We start from the raw sequence: 22,168 nt of genomic DNA, 5'->3' as shown, positions 1-22,168 counted from the left end.
AATGTACAAGACATTCAGGTCACTAACTTTCTTGGCTGAAGGACAGAAATCAAGAGACAATTTTAACAGAGAAAATATGAGGATGAAGTAGCTATTTGTTGAAATGGCTCGTCCATACAATGGCCAGGCACAAGGTTAAACATCACTCCACAACAGGAGTTCTAATAAGAGAAGAGAGTTTGTTACCTGTTATCAGGGATTAAAATAAAATGCTGGACTCCTTTTGTAGAAGTGACCATGAGCGATCTCAAAGCTGCTCTTTGACCTCAAAGAGTCATGGAGGCTCAGTTCTTGCTGAATCTGACAAACAAAAATCAGAGAGAGGTTTTAGTTGAGACTGATTAGATCTTCAGGATACATTCAATTTCCTCAAACTGAAAAACCAACAATAACAAGAACTTTTCTGCATTGGAGCAGAACCTTCAGCAAGTCATCAGACAATCCAAACTGTTGGTGATCTATCCTCCCAAATTCCAAGTTTTTGGGGGTATGTGTCTGGGTCTTGCTCTTGCTATGGGCCCTGCAGTAGGAGAACTGAGAGGAAACGTCTCTTTTATAGTCAAGTGCCAGAACGCAACTATCAAAAACATACTGGCTCTACCTAACAATTCCCGTAATGGTTCTCAAATATGAAGCTGAAGAGGAAAGACATACATCAGACACGCTGATCAGCCAAATTGGAGTACCAATGTGACAGAGTGGGAATTTTCTGTAATATTTTGTATGAATATTGTGTTAGCCTCAGTTTCCCTTATATTCTGCATTGTTAACTAGGTGGAGGGAAAAGTTTGTTTACTCTCTGCAGAGAACCAGAGATGCACGTGACAGCTGTCTAGCTGTCTGGGGCCTGTGCTCCATGTCCATGGGGAGTCCGAGAAGACAACGGCCATTCCAATTGCCTGGATATTTGGTACCTAGCCACTAACGCCCTTAATGGTCTAGACCCCTAAAAGAAGCCAGTTATGTTTGCCTGGGAACAAGAACAAAGGACTGAGGAGGCACCTGGTGGCGGGTTGTTAGGAGTGGGCTGCGGAAGTTTGAGATTCTCCTGAACTCGAACAAAGGAGTCATAGGGCTCTGGGTTGACCAAGATGGACCATGCTGTATTTTTCTGTTCTCTGTGCTAACCAAGGACTTTCTACACTGTGTTCCAGACATCTAATAAACCTTACTGCTTTTACAACGCTGGCTGAGAGTCACTGCAGATGATGAAGGTGAGGATGTATTGCTTCCTTTGGGTGTACAAGTCTCTCTCAGGAGTCCAGCTCAAGCTGACTCACTGAAAGGAGCTCACGACATGAAGCAGGGGTGCTGAAAGCTATGAGGTCCAGTCTGAGGAGATGGTGAAGCCAACTGACTTATTCTGGTGAAAGAGCAAGATTCTGGGGCGGGGGAGGGGGGTGTCTGGCACACTGAAGTGGTCCTCCCAGGTACTGTTCCAGAGTACTTGACCTGGGGATTCATGACAACCTATAATGGAAAAGTCTTTCTCCCAGTGCAAAAATATTGTTTTCTTAAGATAAGCATATCTATTTAGAGAGTGATAACGGGGAGGAATCTTGGGTGACACATACGACAATTTCCTGCAATATCTTGGATAAACCTTACTGAATTAAGTTAAACTTTATTGAATTAAGATTAAGTATTTTAGGAGTTCATTGCATTAAAAATGCAAATGTTTATTATTATTGTTGAATAGTATGTAAATATCTCTAAGGAGAGAGACCCGACTAATGTAAACCTTGGGAAATGTTATGGGCTTCAAAGCACTCTTTGAAACAATGTGCTACACAAAGTTAAATGGGATTCCTAGGAAATACTTGGGTGGAGGGGAACACAACTTCTCACCTCCAGAGCCATCCTTTTGAAGCTGCATCCTGAGGAGAAAGCCTTTGACAGCTGATCACCTGTTACATGAAGATCAAACCAGAGGCCCAAACTGGATAAAGAGTGAAATCACAGATTCATGGAGGTGCTTGTTGTGAGTTAACACTGTTATGAACACTTGCAACCACAGAAAAACCCCTCAATGGGTTTCTCAATGGGTTTGAAGAACTGCTCACGATCTAGAGCCCTTCCTGGGGGTTAACTCTGATAAGTTTATTAGCATGCACATAGGTTCTTTTATTATTTTAATATGTTTTCTCTGTAGCACTTCTATCTTAAGAATAAATGTGCTTGCTTAGAAAGAGCTGTGTGGTAACTTAACTGTGGGTAATTATACTGTTTATAGCCTCCAAGGAGAAAAGCAAAGTACAGAAACAGATCTGTTTAAGAAGTCTGCCTTGCTGGGGACAAGGAACTGTGCAACCTGGAAAAACCCTGGTTAGGAGGTGACAGCTGGGGAGCCGGAAGCCTGAGAGTGGGTGCCCTTGCTGGACCATGGAGGGGGAATACAGGCAGAGTTGCCCTGAACTGTGATACTTGAGGACCCAATGCACCTGCTCAACCAGTCAGCTTGTGTGTTAAGATACTATAGCTAGACTCATAGATATGGCTGGAGACCACCTGCTTTGATGTGGCAGCACATGGTGATCTCTTTCATTAATGAGCGCTCTTAGCACTATTGTATTTGGGACTACAGAAAGTCTGATTTACCTCTTAGCCCCTGGAATGGAAGCATCTATTAAAAAACATTTCAATCTGATGTAATAACAGAAAAAAAGAGTGTGCCTTACCCAAGTCCTTAAAAATTTTGTCCCCAGGGCAGAAGTGTTTTGCCTTCTCATTCTGAGGACATAGGTGATTTACTAGGAACTGAGTATCAGAGGGGTAGCTGTGTTAGTCTGGATCTGTAAAAGCAGCAAAGAGTCCTGTGGCACCTTATAGACTAACAGATGTATTGGAGCATGAGCTTTCGTGGGTGAATACCCACTTCGTCAGATGCATGTAGTAGAACTGAAGTACCCTTTGACTTGTGTCCATGAACTTGTTTAGAAGACTTGGTCTTCAATACTGCCTAATACCAGAAACTCCTGGAGATGTCATCTGCATTCCAGGCCACCACCTGAAATGTCTCCTACTATACTAGTAGAGTGGATAAAAGGTTCTGAGCATCTGACTATATGACAGGCTGAATAGTACAGACATGGAAGGGCTACATGAAAACATTTGAAGTCTGTAAATATGCATTGACTAGTTAACCTGATTCTGCAATTGAAGAATAGAATTGAAGCCTAAAAATCAAAGTGAATCTCTCAGAAGCATGAATGAGCTATCAGAAGGAGAAGATCCCATCAATGAAACACACTGCACCCATTCTTAGGAACGGAAAGAAATAACTATAAGCTGATGAGGCATAGGAAGCAGTACAACATCTTAGAAGCTTATTCCATTTCAAGGAGAATCTTTTAAGTTTAAGTGCTCCTGGAAAATTAAGGAAATTAATACTCTGCTGAAATTAAAGATAAGTAATCAAGGAGATTAAATGAAGGGATGAGGAGCTGGAAAGATTAGGTCTCACATGAAAACTTATGGTTTTGCTCCTGACTATAATGATGAACTCGCCTTCGTGTCCCTGAATATGGAGAGCTTACTTTGGTTGGCAGACTATCAAGGACTTCGCAACTTCACTTCCACAGATTTCAGTGGTACATGGGTCAAAAGTAACCCTAAAAATAGAGGAAGCAGAGAGACTGTCACATAAAAACCTAAGGGCTAGAGGTCAAAAATTCCCCTCTGTAGCCTGCAGTCATCACAGAAGCAGCAAATTGGGGCTGTGACACAGTATCTCAGGGAAGGAGCCTGGAGCGTGCCACATCTCTATCAATGGCTGTTTTGGTGGTGACTGTGGTCATGATTACCCGACAGTTGTTTCCCTAGACCAGATGATTCACTGTGAGATCAGCACTAACATGCCTCATCTAGACGTCGACAAAAGTCAGATTTCATCAACAAAACTGTGCAGGTGTATACACAATAATGCTCCTCCTGCCAATTTAACTCTCCTGCTATGCTAACATAATAAAACCACCTTGATGAGCAGTGCAGAGCTTTTTGCGACAAAATTAGAGTGATGCCATGTCTGTGTAGACACTGCGCTAAGTGGCCTCCAGGAGGTGTCCCAAATGCCCATCATGACCGCTCTGCTAAGCAATTTCTATTCTGCTGCCCTGCAGCTAGGTACACAGGCATGCGCCCCTCCCACTATAAATCCCCAGGAATTTTTGAAATTCCATTTCCTGTTTGCTCAGTGTGGACAGCTCACATCGGATCGTCCCAGCTGACCATGCAAATGGGCTCACATATGGAGTCCACTGGAGTGGCTGGATCTGTTGGGTCTCTGGGGAGAGGAGGCTGTGCAGTCGCAGATCTAATCCACCCATAGGAACTTTGACACCTATAAACAGATTGCTTGTGGCATGGATGAGAAGGGCCATGAAAGGGACATGCAGCAATGCTGTGCTAAGATAAAGGAGCTGAGGCAGGTGTACCAGAAGGCAAAGGAGGCCAACTGTTGCTATGGTGTTGCGTCAAAATCATGCTGCTTCTATAAGGAGCTGCACGCCATCCTCGGCGGCAACCACACCTCGACAAGCCCCATGGATACTTTGGGAGGGCTGGAGACAGCAGCCAGGAGAAGCAACTCTGAGGACAAAGTGGTGGACGAGGAGGTCGAGTTGGAAGAGGATGTGGGACAGGGGACAGGCTCGTCCAGTGGTGTGGGGAGCCAGGACCTCTTTTTAATTCTAATGGGGTCTAGCCAGACCCAGCAGTCCAGGTCTGGCATGCCTGAAGCAGGAAAGGGGAACTCCGGTAAGTACTTTTTCTTTGATAGTGCATGGTTACATGAAGTAGAGGTGTCACATGGCACATATGGCAAAAGGGATAGAAATTAACACCACTAGGTACTGTTAGCCTCTGCTTTGCATTCCCAGTGCAGCTACGCAGTGGAGCCATGCAGAAAAGTTTGTTAATGCAAACTGAGATCTCTTGGGAATCCTCCATAGAGATCCCTAGGAAACTTTCCTGCCTGCAGATACTCTGCAATCCTCTGCCGAAGGTTCCTTGGCAGAGCTGCTTTGTTCCTTGCCCCATTGTAGAAAACTTTGCCACACCAATCAGCAATTACTTCTGCAGGAACCTAAGCAGCACACAGGCGTGCAGCATACAGACCCAGTCTGAAGCTGCACACATGAAGGAAATGCACCCTTGCATCTTCAGTAACCTTTAGTAGTGTGATTTCAGCTTCAATCGCCCCCCGCCTGTGGAAAATGGTGCCAGTATTCAGAATACAGTCCTCATGTACTGTACTTATCCCCTTCTGAAATCACCTAGACCCTGTCTCGTCTTGCACCCCCTACCCCAACCCAGGCAGAACTCACCATGTTTAGCACTCAGGCCGTGCTGCGTGCTTGTTAAATGAAAGTGAGAAAGAGGTGTATGTAACTTTTATGATTCAAGACTGTGAGTGCGCACACAATACTGACCCTGTGTATAGTTTCTTTTGCTTTTGCAGATTGTGCTCTTGAGGGCCAGCTTCTACACGCTGGCGGAGTGCCTCCATCACATAAGGAGGAAAATGAAAAGGAGTAAGAAGGACACGTTTCAGGAATTGCTGCAATCATCAGATCAGGCTGATAGCAAGCACAGAGCGTGGAGAGAGACAATAAACGAGAAACTACAAATGGACGGCCAAAAGAGGAGACAGGGTCAGGAGCGGATAATAAAGTTCATGGAAGATCAAATAGAGATGCTGAGGTCCCTGATTGAGCTGTAGGCAGAACATATGCATGCTTGACTCCCCCTAAAGCCCATGCCGAACTGCATTGCTTGCCCTCCCCAAACTCCCCACACACATTCCTCTCACGTCCCCGGCCCGTGGCAGTACCCCTTGCACTCCATTCCTAAGGATATTTTCCATAATGACAGCTGGACTTACATGAAGCTGTGAGATCCTCACTTCAGCGAGTGCTGTTCACTGTCACGTCCCTTGTAAGAAATCATAGAATCACAGGACTGGAAGGGACCTTGAGAAGTCATCTAGTCCAGTCCCCTGTACTCATGGCAGGACTAAGTATTATCTAGACCAGTGGTTCTTAACCTTGACTGCAGCCTGCACCCCTTTGGTTCTCAAAATATGTTCTCGCACCCCTTATCAAAAATCAAAATGTTCTCGCACCCTTAAACCTAAATATATTTTTTGTTTGTATATTACAGTAACAGTTTAAAAATGTATAATGTTAATAAATACATAGGTTTGATGAAACAAAGTAGTTGTACTTACGTGCCTGTGCTTAATTTGTGTTTTCGATGATTTACCTTCTAAAAAAATCTAGCATGTCTCGCATCCCCAGGGGTGCGTGCACCCCAGGTTAAGAACCACTGACCTAGACCATTCCTGACAGGTGTTTGTCTAACCTGCTCTTAAAAATCTCCAATGGTATTTATTCATAAAGCATATCATGTGAGGTCTCTACTGAAAGTTTGTAACTTATCAATACTCAATCACTGCCAGATGTGTGTACAGTTGATATTTAAGGAATAATGTAACTATGTTGACAATTATGCCCTTGTGGTCTTGTAGTGAGTGAGAGTCACCAGGGAATAATATGTCTTGGTGATGGCCCATTCAAGCTGAAGGGAGTTGTCACTCCTCTGCGGCTAGCTGATTATGTAATGTATTGCTCAACTGTCTACCTTTGCACCAACCCAGAAAAGTCAATGGAAAACCATCAAAGACAAACTATAAACATTGAAACCACTTGGAAGCAAAAAGGAATATATGACTGCGAGGTAATCACCCTGTGCATGAAAAGACTGATTCACATATCACAGGGTAGAGAAAGACACACTGGATCCATTCACTGAGGAGGTACCTTGATGAACGGGTACGCTTCATGAAAGTCTGAGTCATAGCTCTCTGGGACTAGCAAGTGCTGTGAAAGACTGAACTTTAGGATCAGAATCCACATTATTAGATAGGAAAGGTACTTGTCAATAAGTGTAGGCCCTTGTTCATGTTTTATGATTTCATTTTATATGTAACTATTGGTATCCATCAGTCACATTTGCTTTTATTGAATCTCTATTCTTTCTTAAATAAATTTCCTTTTGTTTTTCTATAACTGAACTCAAGTGCTGTGTGCGATACAAGAGTGGTGGTAAGGTAAAATTGGTAAACTGGGATACACTCTTTGGAAACAGTGGATCTGGAATTTCTGTGGGTATACAATGGTCAGGGACTGGATACCACAGGGAGATAGTTTCCAGGGATTTAAGGAGAGGCTGGTATAACCAGGCTAAAACAGGGCTGGTACAGAGCTAACACCTAGCTGGCACCTGCAAAACTTCCTCATGCTGGAGGCAGGTGGCAACAAGATGACTCACAGCCCTGGGTGCCCTGAGAAATGTGACAAACATCTAAAGTAGTACTCAAATACAAAGAAGTGTCTGCTGAACAGAATCACTGTTTAGCCCTCCTGCTGGGCTGGACTTGCTTTCCTTGCCTGCAAATCGCCATCTCTTGCTCTCTAACCTGCCTCCTCCCTGAAGGTACCACATGTCCTTCAAGCAGCACAGTGGGCCGCTTGTGAGGCAGCTGGATACCAGCAGATGCTGCCACGCACATGGCAGAAATAGGCGGGTGGACCAACAGTCCCGGCCAGATCCCTTCCCGAGGCAGTCAGCTTGGGTGTGGGGACTGGGAGGCGAGACCCCTACTTTGCAGCATAGTATTTCCCATAATTCTTTGTGCATTGCATTCGATTGGCTTATCGGTGGCATCTGCATGTTCGAACAACTTTATTGGTATGCACAGTGTTAACATATGGTGAAGCACAAGTTTGTTCGTGACCCTTTCATACATTCTTGCGACCCACTTTTGGGTCGTGACCCAAGGGTTGAGAAACACTGCTTTAAATGATCACATACTATTTTTTCCATAAGACCCCTAACTCCTGCTACCGGCTCCACTGGTGACATTGTGACACAAACCATTAGTGCCAATTGGCAAAGAGTTCACTGTTCTTTACAAGCAACTCCTGTCAAACTCATTATACCGGCACTGCAAGGTATTTACATGCCAGTTATGCTAAACATTCATATGCCCCTTAATGCTTTGGCTATCATTCCAGAGGACATGCTTCCAGGCTGATGATGCTCATTAAAAAAATAATGCATCAATTAAATTTGTGACTGTACTCCTTGCGGGGAGAATTGTACGTCTCCTGCTCTGTTTTACCCACATTCTACATATATTTCATATTATAGCAGTCTCGGATGATGACCCAGCATGTTCGTTTTAAGAACACTTTCACAGCAGATTTGACAAAATGCAAAGAAGGTACTGATGTGAGATTTCTAAAAATAGCTACAGGACTCCACCCAAGGTTTAAGAATCTGAAGTGCTGTCCAAAATCTGAGAGGGACAAGGTGTGGAGCATGCTTTCAGAAGTCTTAAAAGAGCAACACTCTGATGCGGAAACTACAGAACCCAAACCACCAAAAAAGAAAATCAACCTTCTGCTGGTGGCATCTGACTCAGATGATGAAAATGAAAGTGTCAGTCCACATTGCTTTGGATTGTTATCAAGCAGAACTCATCATCAACATAGATGCATGTCCTCTGGAATGGTGGTTGAAGCACGAAGGGACATATGAATCTTTAGCGCATCTGCAACATAACTATCTTGCAATGCCGGTTACAACAGTGCCATGCGAACGCCTGTTTTCATTTTCAGGTGACATTGTAAACAAGAAGCAGGCGGCATTATCTCCTGCAAATTGTAACTAACCTTGTTTGTCTGAGTGATTGGCTGACCAAGAAGTAGGACTGAGTGGACTTGTAGAATCTAAAGTTTTACATTGTTTTATTTTTGAACGTAGTTTCTTTTTTTACATAATTCTACATTTGTAAGTTCAACTTTCATGATAAAGAGATTGCACTACAGTACTTGTATGAGGTGAAATGAAAAATATTTTGTTTTTTACAGTGCAAATATTTGTAATAAATAATAAATATAAAATGAGCAGTGTACACTTTGTATTCTGTGTTGTAATTGAAATTAATATATTTGAAAATGTAGTAAACATCCAAAAATATTTAAAATAAATGGTATTCTCTTGTTGTTTAACAACGCGATTAATCGCAATTAATTTTTTTAAATGCGTGATTAATCACAATTAATTTTTTTAATCGCTTGACAGCCCTAGTAAATAGGTTTCTGATGTTAGGGGTGAAGCCATCTTATTTACAAACAAAGTTCCTGCAGGCTCACTACATTTCTTTTGGCTGCTCCACCAGCCAGGAGGAAGGGATGTGGAAAGGGCACTTAGTGCTGCTCATTGTAAGTAGCACCCCATCATCTGATACACACTAAGGATCCTTTGTGATATGTTTAGGTCTCTTCTTGCACATAAGAATTCTAGAAGGGGATTCTTTAACCAGGAAGAGACAGCTAAAACTGATTGCATCCCCTTCCTGACTTCTCTGCAAACTGTTAAGATCTGTACTTCTAATTCTATATTGCAAAATTGAGAGGTTCAGGCAATTTGATAGAAAAATTAGGCTTGTGAATCTTATTGCAGGAGCAAAATTTTGACCACTTCACCTGTATGTCCGGTGCAGAGATAAATAGCCTCGAATTCTTGAGGGCATAGTCCAACATACCATTCAAACATCTGGATACCATAAAGGGAAGAACCATTATTCTTAATTTAAATGAAAAATACTACAATCATCATTCTGCTGCAAATATATCAGTGGTCAGAGCCACAAAGCCAAGTAGACTGGGACAGAACTTCTCCAAAATAGTCACTAAGATTGAGGGATTCCTGATCCCTATTATTTAAACTACTAAAGGGTGGGGGAAATTATATTTATAGCTTACTTTAGATGTAGGTAGTTTCTTCACAAATTTCTACCTCTTTGAATGTGTGTCATACATTAGATGATAGCAAAAGACGCATACGAACAAGAGTTAGTATATATATGAGATATAAAACTATGTTGTACTGAGAAAACTCTCAATAATTTTTCCAGTTGATATTTCTATCTAAAATATCACAAAACAAAGTCTAATGTAGTCTGAACTTTAAATACACTGCTAATATTGAGTCTGTGAAAGGAGAGAGAAGAAAAAAGTCTCTGAATTGAGTATGAAACCTTGCACACCAATTCCATTATATTTTGTACAATTAAATAGAGAGAGAGAGAGAACACTTTTATTCGTAAAGGAAAAGAGGAACTATCCTTCCTTTATGCCTCTTTGGGGCTGGATTGGAGAGATTATAGTAATTTGGGGAGATGAAAAAGGTTGTAGAGAAACTCACTAGATTAACTTTTGAAATTCTGATTCTAAAACAATTTTTACTTTCTGCAATGTAACTGCCTAGGAGAAAAATAGTCTGCCAAATCAAACTTTTCCTCATTATTAAAGGGAGTGGTAAGGATGCAAAAAAAGGTTCTGGAGACAAATTTGAACAGATGCTCTAGCACTGGAGGAAGACTAGATGGATTTTTCCTTAGAATTTTTTGTGACAATAAGATTTCTTTTGGGGGAATGCATTGACCAGTGCACTCAAAGCCATGTGATCACTTTTCACTGATCAGAAATTCCCCTTACTTCTTTCCTTTCTTACTTCACATTAAGAGATATCTTTGGGTATGTCTACACTACAAAATTAGGTCGAATTTATAGAAGCTGGTTTTATAGATATTGGTTTTATACAGTCGATTGTGTGTGTCCCCACATAAAATGCTCTAAGTGCATTAAGTTGGCAGACCGCGTCCACAGTACTGAGGCTAGCGTCGACTTCCGGAGCGTTGCACTGTGCGTAGCTATCCCACAGTTCCCGCAGTCTCCGCCGCCCATTGGAATTCTGGGTTGAGATCCCAATGCCTGATGATGCAAAAACAGTGTCACAGGGGGTTCTAGGTACATGTTGTCAGGCCCCTCCCCCTCCGTCAGAGCAACGGCAGACAATTGATTTGCGCCTTTTTACCTGGGTTACCTGTGCAGACAACATACCACGGCAAGCATGGAGCCCGCTCAGCTCAGCTCACCGTCACCATATGTCATCTGGGTGCCGGCAGACGTGGTACTGCATTGCTACACAGCAGCAGCGAATTGCCTTTTGGCAGTAGATGGTGCAGTATGACTGGTAGCAGTCATCGGCTATCTGGGTGCTGGCAGACATGGAGCTGCATTGCTACACAGCAGCAGCTCCTTGCCTTTTGACAGCGGATGGTGTATTACGATTGATATCTGTCATCGTCATATTCCTCAGTGAGTTCAATCAGAGGCACCCGGGAAACTTTTCAGCAGATTCCTCTAAGAAATACTGAACCAAACTTTCCACTCTGAGCATCTGATTCTTCATTTTGTTTCCTGGAGACCCGGCAGTCCTATTGAACCGTCTTGACGATGATGGCTAGCAGTCGTAGTACAGCATCTTCTGCCAAGCACCCAGACGATACCGATGGCTATCAGTCATGCTGCACCGTCTGCTGCCAGCTTAAGATGTAAAAAATAAATGGACCAGATTTGTTCTGTATTCATTTGCTTCCCCTTCCCTCCGTGAAATCAACAGCCTGCTAAACCCAGGGTTTTGAGTTCAATCTTTGGGGGGGACCATTCTGTGTGACAGTTGTTTGTGTTTCTCCCTGATGCACAGCCACCTTTGTTGATTTTAATTCCCTGTATCTGTACGCCATGTCATCACTCGCCCCACCCTCCCGCCCTCCGTCAGACACTAGTTTCGCGCCTTTTTTCAGCCCAGACGCCATAGCACTGGGATCATGGAGCCCGCTCAGATCACCACGGCAATTATGAGCACTATGAACAGCACGCACATTGTCCTGGAGTATATGCAGAGCCAAAGCAAAACCAGGACCAGGCGAGGAGGCGATTGCAGTGCGGCTACGAGAGTGATGAGGAAATTGACATGGACATAGACCTCTCACAAAGTACGGGCCCCAGCAATGTGCAAATCATGGTGTTACTGGGGCAGGTTCATGGCGTGGAATGCCGATTCTGGGCCCGGGAAACAAGCACAGACTGGTGGGACCGCATCGTGTTGCAGACGTGGGACGATTCCCAGTGGCTGCGAAACTTTCGCATGCGTAAGGGCACCTTCATGGAACTTTGTGACTTGCTTTCCCCTGCCCTGAAGTGCCAGAACACCAGGATGAGAGCAGCCCTCACAGTTGAGAAGCAAGTGGCGATAGCCCCGTGGAAGCTTGCAACGCCAGACAGCTACCGGTCAGTCGGGAATCAATTTGGAGTGGGCAAATCTACTGTGGGGGCTGCTGTGATCCAAGTTGCCAGGGCAATCAAAGACCTGCTGATATCAAGGGTAGTGACTCTGGGAAATGTGCAGGTCATAGTGGATGGCTTTGCTGCAATGGGATTCCCAAACTGTGGTGGGGCGATAGACGGAACCCATATCCCTATCTTGGCACTGGAGCACCAAGCCACCGAGTACATAAACCTGTAAACTAAACTAACCACCCCACCCTCCCCTCCCCGCTTCGAGCACCGCTTGCAGAGGCAATAAAGTAATTGTTACTTCACATTCATGCATTCTTTATTAATTCATCACACAACTAGGGGGATAATTGCCAAGGTAGCCCGGGATGGGTGGGGGAGGAGGGAAGGAAAAGGACACACTGCAGTTTAAAACTTTAAAACTTATTGAAGGCCAGCCTTCCGATGCTCAGGCAATCATCTGGGGTGGAGTGACTGGGTGGCCGGAGGCCCCCTCACCGTGTTCTTGGGCGAGGAGGCAATGGGACTTGGGGAGGAGGGCTGTTGGTTACACAGAGGCTGTAGTGGCGGTCTCTGCTCCTGCTGCCTTTCCTGCAGCTCAACCATACGCTGGAGCATATCAGTTTGATGCTCCAGCAGCCGGAGCATCGACTCTTGCCTTCTGTCAGCAAGCTGACTCCACCTATCATCTTCAGCCCGCCACTTGCTCTGTTCAGCCAGCGATTCAGCCCACCACTTCTCCTCTCGTTCATATTGTGCTTTTTTGCACTCTGACATTGACTGCTTCCACGCATTCTGCTGTGCTCTGTCAGCGTGGGAGGACATCTGGAGCTCCGAGATCATATCATCCCGAGTCCGCCGTTTTCTCCTTCTAATCTTCACTAGCCTCTGTGAAGAAGAAACATTTGCAGCTGGTGTAGGAGAAGGGAGAGGTGGTTAAAAAAAAAAAGACACATTTTAGAGAACAATGGGTACACTCTTTCACGTTAAATTTTGCTGTTCACATTACACAGCACATGTGTTTTCGTTACAAGGTCGCATTTTTCCTCTTATATTGAGGGCCTGCCGGTTTGGTGTGAGAGATCACTCATGCAGTGCCAGGCAACAGATTTCGGCTTGCAGGCAGCCATGGTAAGCCACAGTCTTTTGGCTTTTTTAACCTTCTTAACATGTGGGAATGGTTTCAAATAGTAGCGCCCTCATTTCCCATACCAAGCACCCATTGGGTTGGCCATTTAAAATGGGTTGCAATGTAAAAGGAGGGGCTGCGGTTTCCTGGTTAACATGCAGCACAAACCCAACTACCCCCCCACACCCAATTCTCTGGGATGATCACTTCACCCCTCCCGCCTACCGCGTGGCTAACAGCGGGGAACATTTCTGTTCAGCCGAGCAGGAATGGGCACCTCTGAATGTCCCCTTAATAAAATCACCCCATTTCAACCAGGTAACCGTGAATGATATCACCCTCCTGAGGATAACAAAGAGAGATAAGGAATGGATGTGGTCTGCATGCCAGCAAACACCAGGACCATACGCTGCCATGCTTTGTTATGCAATGATTCCAGACTACGTGCTACTGGCCTGGCATGGTAACGTGTCCTACCATGGCGGACGGGATAAGGCAGCCCTCCCCAGAAAACTTTTGCAAAGGCTTTGGGAGTACATGAAGGAGAGCTTTCTGGAGATGTCCCTGGAGGATTTCCGCTCCATCCCCATACACGTTAACAGACTTTTCCAGTAGCTGTACTGGCCGCGATTCCAGGGCAAATTAATCATTAATCGTTAAACATGCTTGCTTTTAAAGCATGTGTAATATTTACAAAGGTACACTCACCAGAGATCCCTTGTGTGCCCTCAGGGTCTGGGAGCACGCCTTGGGTGAGTTCGGGGGTTACTGGTTCCAGGTCCAGGGTGATAAACATATCCTGGCTGTTGGGGAAACCGGTTTCTTCGCTTCCTTGCTGTGAGCTATCTTCATTGTCTTCTTCATCATCTTTCTTGTACCCCGAACCCGCTTCCCTGTTGCGTGTTTCTCCATTGATGGAGTCAAAGCACCCGGTTGGGGTAGTGGTGGCTGCACCCCCTAGCATCGCATGCAGCTCCACGTAGAAGCGGCATGTTTGCGGCTCTGCCCCGGACCTTCCATTTGCCTCTCTGGCTTTGTGGTAGGCTTGCCTTAGCTCCTTAATTTTCACGCGGCACTGCTGTGCGTCCCTGTTATGGCCTCTGTCCTTCATGGCCTTTGAGACCTTTTATAATATTTTGCCATTTTGTTTACTGCTACGGAGTTCAGCTAGCACTGATTCATCTCCCCATATGGCGAGCAGATCCCGTACCGCCCGTTCGGTCCATGCTGGAGCTCTTTCGCGATCCTGGGACTCCATCATGGTTACCTGTGCTGATGAGCTCTGCGTGGTCTCCTGTGCTGTCCACGCTGGGCAAACAGGAAATGAAATTCAAAAGTTCGCGGGGCTTTTCCTGTCTACCTGGTCAGTGCATCTGAGTTGAGAGTGCTGTCCAGAGCGGTCACAATGAAGCACTGTGGGATAGCTCCCGGAGGCCAACAACATCGAATTCCGTCCACACTACCCCAAATCCGAACCACAAAGGCGATTTTAGCGCTAATCCCCTCGGAGGTGGAGTAAAGAAACCGTTTTAAAGGGCCCTTTAAGTAAAAAAAAAAAAAGGACTTCGTCGTGTGGACTTGTCCAGGCTTAATTCGATTTAACGCTGCTAAAGTCGACCTAAACTCGTAGTGTAGACCAGGCCTTTGTTCTTACTCTCCATTTCTGTGTCTTGTAGAGGCCTGATAAATGAGAAACTAACTGCAGAAGATTAAACCCATCTCACTTAGGTTCAAGATATGGACAATCAACTGTCTATATGACTGATATAACTGCCGATTCCTCGTTCCCTCACTCCAGCAGTGGGAAGAGCAGGAAGAGTAGTTATTCAGAAAAGGAGCAGGCATCGAAAAAGATTAAAGTAATGTATTGTACTGTCCACTTCCTTCTCTGTTTTTCTGCCCCACTGCAGTATAAGTATAATATAAAGCAGCAACAAGTATATATCCATGCAATATAAAAGTCACATACAAGAAACTTACATGCCATGTGGTTTCTTGAATGGAAGCAGTAAGAAAACTAGTGAAATGATGAAAAAAGGAAAGGTTCTAACAAAAGGGCACCCAAAAAGTCATTAGCTTTCTTTTTTAAAATAAGGTTTCAGAGTGGTAGCCGTGTTAGTCTGTATCAGCAAAAAGAACGAGGAGTACTTGTGGCACCTTAGAGATTAACAAATTTATTTAGGCATAAGCTTTCCTGGACTAAAACCCACTTCATCGTATGCATGCAGTGGAAAATACAGTAGGAAGATATATATACACAGAGAACATGAAAAAATGGGTGTTGCCATACCAACTATAATGAGACTAATCAATTAAGGTGGGCTATTAGCAGCAGGAGAAAAAACACTTTTGTAGTGATAATCAGGATGGCCCATTTCCAACAGTTGACAAGAAGGTGTGAGTAACAGTAGAGGAAAAAATAGCATGGGGAAATAGTTTTACTTTGTGTAATGACCCATCCACTCCCAGTCTTTATTCAAGCCTAATTTAATGCTGTCCTGCTTGCAAATTAATTCCAATTCAGCAGTTTCTCATTAGAGTCTGTTTTGGAAAAATTTTTGTTGGAGTATTGCGACTTTTAGGTCTGTAATTGAGTGACCAGGGAGGTTGAAGTGTTCTCCGACTGGGTTTTAGCCCACGAAAGTTTATGCCCAAATAAATTTGTTAGTCTCTAAGGTGCCACAAGTATTCCTGATTTTTTTTTTTTAATAAGTTATTTATTTTGCCACCTTTTGACAATAGCAGAAAGGAGGAACACACTTCAGCCTGCAATGGCAACAGTCAAATCACAACATAGTGATTTATCATGACTCCATTACTTCAGTGAAGAAATAAAATGAAGATGGGTTTCTTGTCTGACAAGAGGGCACTAGAAAGGGCCATCTTAGAAAGGCAAACAAATGCATTAAGAATGCAGTAGAAGTTGCAAGGATTCTCTGCTTGCAAGAAAATGAAGATAAGCGTTATTGTCAAGTAACTTAGGCTCGGAGTTTTACCCACGTAATAAATGTTATAATTTACTAGGTCCAAAGTGTGATCTAGATTCTAATTTTCAAAGCTAAAAGAACTCTATCATTTTCTTACTGAGAAATCTAAATAGCAGGCACTATTTATATAGGACAAATAATGCTTTTCATATTCCTACTGAACTCAAATTCCAGGAGTCGTGCAGACATGGCTAATATTGTTGTACAAACAAATTTACAAAATGTAGCCATGTTAGCTTGCTCGCCATAAGGAAAAAAAGCCTGTCAAATGGAAAATTACTGGGAGAAAATTATTTTCAAACTTCTAAAAGGGTTTTTATAAACAAGTTTATATATATATAACTTGTTTATAAAAACCCTTTTAGAAGTTTCAAAATAATTTTCTATATATATAAATATATAAAAAAAAATAAAACAAGTCAGAGTCTCCATTTAAATTATTTCCAGTTGTTGCAAACTAACAGTGTTGCAATGATAGCAGTTTCAACCAGGGACCAAAGACTGATTCTACCAACAAAGATCAGGATAGTTTTGACAGATATTTGAAGCAGAATGACACAAAAGGAAGGAAACTATGGAATCTTCTTAAAATGACATTCAACTGCTTCAATCTGGCAAGGGGGCATATTGATTAAACTGATCGGTCCTAAGCAAGTCATAAACAATGAGTACTGTTGTAAACTACGGTAAATGACCATATATTAGATGAAAACTGTACAGGCTGAGAAATCAGTCTAATGCTTTTTAAGTTGTTTGGTGCATACCTTTTCAAAATAAAATTATCCAGTATCCTTTTATATCCAGTCTAAGATCAATTTACACAGGACTCTATGATGTACAAATAAATGTGGATGAGCACCATTCCTCCTCCTTTCCTCATTGTCTTAGATCATATATTTAAAGTGCACCTAGCCTAAGGGACAGTTTATAACACTTCAGAATGTCAGTTCAGTTTGACTGCCATATCCATTCTATATGATCAAGTTACAGCAGAAGATACTGCAGACTTGCAAAACTTAATCATGTTCTTACTCTAAGCATTTGAGCAGACACGTTGACTTCAAAGTGTTGACTATTTAAGATTAAGTACATGCATAACTTGATTTGCAAAATCAAGACCAAAAAGATTCAGTAATCCAGTACAGTCAGACAGCAGAAACTGAAAAGGCCAGAAGTTGTGGTGCGGTGGGAGGAAGGGGGACAAGGGAATGAGGGGTTGGGTTTTTTTGTTGTTGTTCTTTTTTAAACATCCTTTAGCCTACAACAAATTTATTGTTAAATTTACTTTTCTAGCAAGGAGTCTCAGCCAGCCAATCTGAACAAGTCAACTAAAAAATACACAAAATTTTAAATTTTAAAACAAAACAAGGCTTTGTTATTACAGAGCTATTTGGGATTGAGGAAATACACCATTTGTGCGTGTTACTTCATTTTAAAAGTACTTATTGGATTTTTAGAGATAACCCCCCTCAACTTCCAAATCCCACCCTCACAATTTCTCCCTTAAATCCAAGTGTCAAAATTAGGATTAAAAATCCTAATTGCACACACACCAACATTTTACCTGGGCTGTTTGCTAGTGTGTCATCAAGCCACTAGTCTCTGGAAATTTTAAATTTTGGATGCCAGCCCAGTTGCAAATAAAAAACCTTCATATGAACCACCACCAAGAAGTCACATGACCTCCATGGGCGGCAAGTATAATAGGCCAGGGAAGGCTAAACTCACCTACCATAGCCTGTGGCCCCACCCATGCTCCACCCCAAGACCCCACCCTCACTCCCCGTCTCTCTATGCTGATGGGGTCTAAGCTTGGGCTGGTGGCCTGGAGTTTGGGGCTCAGCTGGCGGCCTGGGCTGGTGCTTAGGCTGGCCAGCGGCCCAGGGTGGCTCAGTTTGACCCAGGGCCTGGGCCGGGTCTCGAGCTGATGCTCAGACTTGATCGGGGTTTGGGACAGTTTGGCTGGGCTCCTCCTGCCACGGGGGTGGAGGATCTCGGGGGTCTGGCAGGCGGGACCTTGGGTGGAAGAGGCATGGTTGGGGGAGGGGGGGGGGGCTAGCCTCCCCGAAGGGATGGCGGTTCACCCATTGCCCATGATGAGCGCATACTAATGAGAAGCCACAAGAGCTTTCCATCCCATGTTGTCAATAAATAATACTTAGCTCTTATATTGCATTTTTCATCACTAGATTTCAAATACACATTACACAGTATTATTATTCCCATTTTACAGAAACCAAAACTGATGCACAGATAAGTGACGAGATTTGCACAAGTCACTCAACAAGCTAATGACAGAGCCAGGAAAAGAATTCTTGTCTCCTGAATCCCAGTCTATTGCTCTGTTTACTAGGCCATACTGCATCCCATTCATGACATATGTCAAATATATATACAGTGTTGTGTTTAAACAAACAAAAAATAGATAGTATAAACTCTGAACAAAACAACATAAAAAATGTGAATTGAATGTACAAGTGATTATGTATGTCAATTCATTTGAGTACAAGACGTATTTGAAATTAAATTTTTTACTCCTGGAAGAAATCAACTTCTACATAAAACTAGCAACTTTTATATAAAATAAAAATGTATGTCTAAAATAAATAAATAGGATACTCCCACTCTTCAAATAAAGAAAAAGCAACAAAAAAACCCTCATATACACACGCACACCATGCAAATAAAGCATGTAGAGCATAATGCAACTAATGGTATTTCTTAAATGCTATCGTGAAACTGCAATAACTGTTAAATATTATTTTTGTATTGTAATACAGTTTCAGCAATGTGACTCACACTACTTTGTAAATATATTTTAATAATTCTGAGCACTACTCTGAACAACCTTCCAATCTAAGCAGTTCAATTTCATGTGTTTTCACTGAATGCTGTTTCATCAAGATAATTCAGGGCTTTCTAACCACAGGTATCATAACAGATACCAGGAGTTGGGAGGAGAAAGAGTGGGATTATGTCCTGACACAGGAGGCTGAGAAAGAGTCCCAATAAAACATTTAAGATGCTTATAAGGTTTGCTATTGATAAAGTCCAGGGTGGACCACATGCTGACCTACTAGTTCTACTGTGTACTTTAAAAAGTTGAATCTTCCATCAGTACATTAAAAGTGTATATCTTTTTTTTAAACAAAAATATTTTAATTTGTAATAATAATAATAATAATAATGTTATCCCCAAACTTTATCACAATAGATTAACCATTAAATAAAAATTTCCATATTCTTTCCATATTCCACTCCATATTCCACACAGCTAATCAGTAACTAGTATCTCTACTTAGCCTCTCTTCTTTGTCCCATTCCTTCAAGAATCATTATGATCAGCAACTTTTCTCCAAATAAATAAGCATGACATTCCTGTCCATATCACCCTATGAAATGATCTGCTCCATCAGCTGAAACACTTTTGCAAAAAGTATAACATAGCACCTTAACTTCATCTCAGCTGAAGCAGGAGTAGGAACATGGTCAAAGTCTGTTAGGCTGTATTCTTAATTCCCATAATAAAGACTGGCCATAATATTAAATTTCTGGTTTTATTTAAACTTCTTTCACCACATAGGCCATTTTCCATTAGATACCGTCAACATTTTAGAAAGCGATCAAAAATATTTATACAGGGATCATATTCATGTTTTAAAATACAGAAGCCATTCAAAGCTTTATTTTCAGACAATAAACAAAAATGCTTTATTTCAGAAAAACTAAAAAAAAAAGTGAATACAATGCATAGAATGACAGGCTTTACCCATATTGTTACTTGGTGACATGAAAATCCATGCAAAGTTTTTTATTTTGCTTTTGTTGGGGCAGGAAGGTTCTTTATCATTATTAAACATATAAAAGATTGATTCCATTCTCTTATGTGAACACTTATAAAATTGGCTGGTGAACATTCAGAACCAACAAGAAAGATCCATTTATAGAATTATTACGACTATACACTACAACAAAATGTTTACCTCAATCCTGCCCCTCCTTAAAAGCCTCTTCAATGTTAATTCCCAGAGCAAGGCTACAGGTCTTCTGCTAAAAAAAATTAATCTCTAGATTCTGTAATCCTTTTCTCTTTAATTTCCAGTCTATGAAGAGAAATGATGAGATTCACATATGCATAGCGAGTGTGGATTTAAGTAACTTTCCATCTCACCATAGGTAACACATTTGATATAAACAGTAGCGTTGGACATTGAATCATTTTGTCCTTTAAGATTTAAGGTTTTATATTTGTATGTCTTGATATGTTCAACAAGCATGCAATTTTATAAGCAAATTGTTTGTATGTGGTTAATAGACAAATTACATTTCAATATATCAATATATGTGACATTAAGATTCATCATTCATCTCTGCAGGTTATTTCTGGGGGGAGGGGGCAGAGAGCGAGCGTTTTCCAGGTTCATCAGTGATTAAAAGGTTTAAATGTGTTACTACTAATTCTGTTTAAACGATTTTTCCAACTACTACCATTCTATGAATATTTCTAAAGCAATTCCTTGTTAACCTTTTCATTTGTCTGTTTAAACTATTCTATTATACTTTTTTGTTTCTCATGGTAACCAATGTTATTTGACTTAACAGAAGCTGTTCAAATATTTAAAGGCACTCCGAGATGGCAGGAGTTTATCTAGGAGCATACATGTTGTGTCACATATATTCCTTTCCTCGCTCTTATTTTTATCTTTCCCCCCAGAAATAGTAACAACCAAAAAGGATACTAACTGGACATATTGTATCAGGAACGTGTTCACTTCATCTGCTTATGTTAAAATTCAAGTTACAATGGGCACATTTAGAAATTACAAGCTCGGTAGTTAAAACAGATGCTTCTGACGTTCCTTCATATGTACTGTATCCCTCTGCCAATACCGTCAAGCGCAACGCAAGAACTAAAGTATAAACATCTGCAACACCTCTCTGTTTTGTTAACATTCTTTTACACATTTTACTGCTAACTCCAAAAAAGGAGGATCGACGGTGTAAAAACAGTGAAATTGGAAACATCTGTGAGATAGCTACGGAAAACGGAATGAAACATGAATAAACAAAAACATGGCGAAAGTGGCCTGGGGTTGTTACACTGTCAGATCATTTTTCCAAGCCCAACATCAAGGCTTTTGTTACAACCAAAGCGGTCATTTGCATGGAGAACCAACAGGGTTTCTTCTTCTTCAGCGTTTCCCAGATCGTAACACACACTCGCTCTGTTCCATACACACACAGGCAAATCTTCCCCGTTGCAAACAAACAATACAGCGAAACACACACATTTTCGCAACTGCGGAATCTACAGATTACAAACAACACTCGGCATACTTAATAGTTTGGTGCTGAGACGTAATTTAGCCATAAAATAACAGACAAACCTTTGGAGCGCTGCCCCAGCCGGAGTTCCTCTCCCTCTCCCTCTGCTCTGCTGTTACTGACAAGATCAGGCTGAGATTAACAAGTCCATGCTACTGAACAATCTTACTCCTCAGGTTATTCCACGCACTTTGTGTGCTCTAAATAATATCAAACTTCTCAAAAAGTTTAAAAAATAGTGAATGAGAGAGAAACAGAGCACAGTAATGGGAAAGCAGATAACATTGTCCGTGCAATTATTACAGCAGCACGAAGGACACTGCTCTATAGTTTAGGCTGTGTCAGCACTTCCATCTAAACCCCTATTTTCAGGGGGTTATAACTCAAGCCAGCAAAAAATTGCTCTTAGCTAAAAAGGGTGATATTTTTCTTTTTTATATTTTTAAAACATCCATTTAGACTATTCAAAAAGTTGCAGGGGCACAAAAGTACACCTATTTTATCAGCTCTGGAAGTCT

At 42.1% G+C, this 22,168-nt stretch overlaps 2 protein-coding genes across 19 annotated transcripts in view; both read right to left on the bottom strand.

Moving 5' to 3' along the window:
- The window catches only part of CTBP1 (C-terminal binding protein 1), a 416,680-nt gene that overhangs the window by 387,260 nt on the left and 7,252 nt on the right, over positions 1 to 22,168 (bottom strand). For 10 of the 18 annotated variants that reach the window (XM_065597175.1, XM_065597188.1, XM_065597184.1 and 7 more), the window contains exons 1-2: positions 21,713 to 21,852; positions 187 to 300 (exon numbers count right to left, since the gene is read on the bottom strand). The gene's annotated coding sequence lies outside the window, so the exon portion shown is untranslated. Of the gene's footprint in view, positions 1 to 186; positions 301 to 21,712; positions 21,972 to 22,168 lie in introns of those variants that run through there. The other 8 variants (XM_065597190.1, XM_042855560.2, XM_065597166.1 and 5 more) reach the window with 5 other exon arrangements.
- LOC135984019 (uncharacterized) lies at positions 12,511 to 14,898 on the bottom strand. The gene is made up of 2 exons (XM_065598344.1): positions 14,047 to 14,898; positions 12,511 to 13,120 (listed from the first exon to the last, which is right to left on the bottom strand). The coding sequence occupies exons 1-2, from the start codon at positions 14,447 to 14,449 to the stop codon at positions 12,666 to 12,668; spliced, it is 858 nt and encodes a 285-aa protein (XP_065454416.1). The 5' UTR covers positions 14,450 to 14,898; the 3' UTR covers positions 12,511 to 12,665.

Source organism: Chrysemys picta, chromosome 5 (genome assembly GCF_011386835.1).
Source record: "Chrysemys picta bellii isolate R12L10 chromosome 5, ASM1138683v2, whole genome shotgun sequence".
NCBI lineage: Eukaryota > Metazoa > Chordata > Testudines > Emydidae > Chrysemys > Chrysemys picta.
This window is presented reverse-complemented; position numbering and strand designations above follow the sequence as displayed.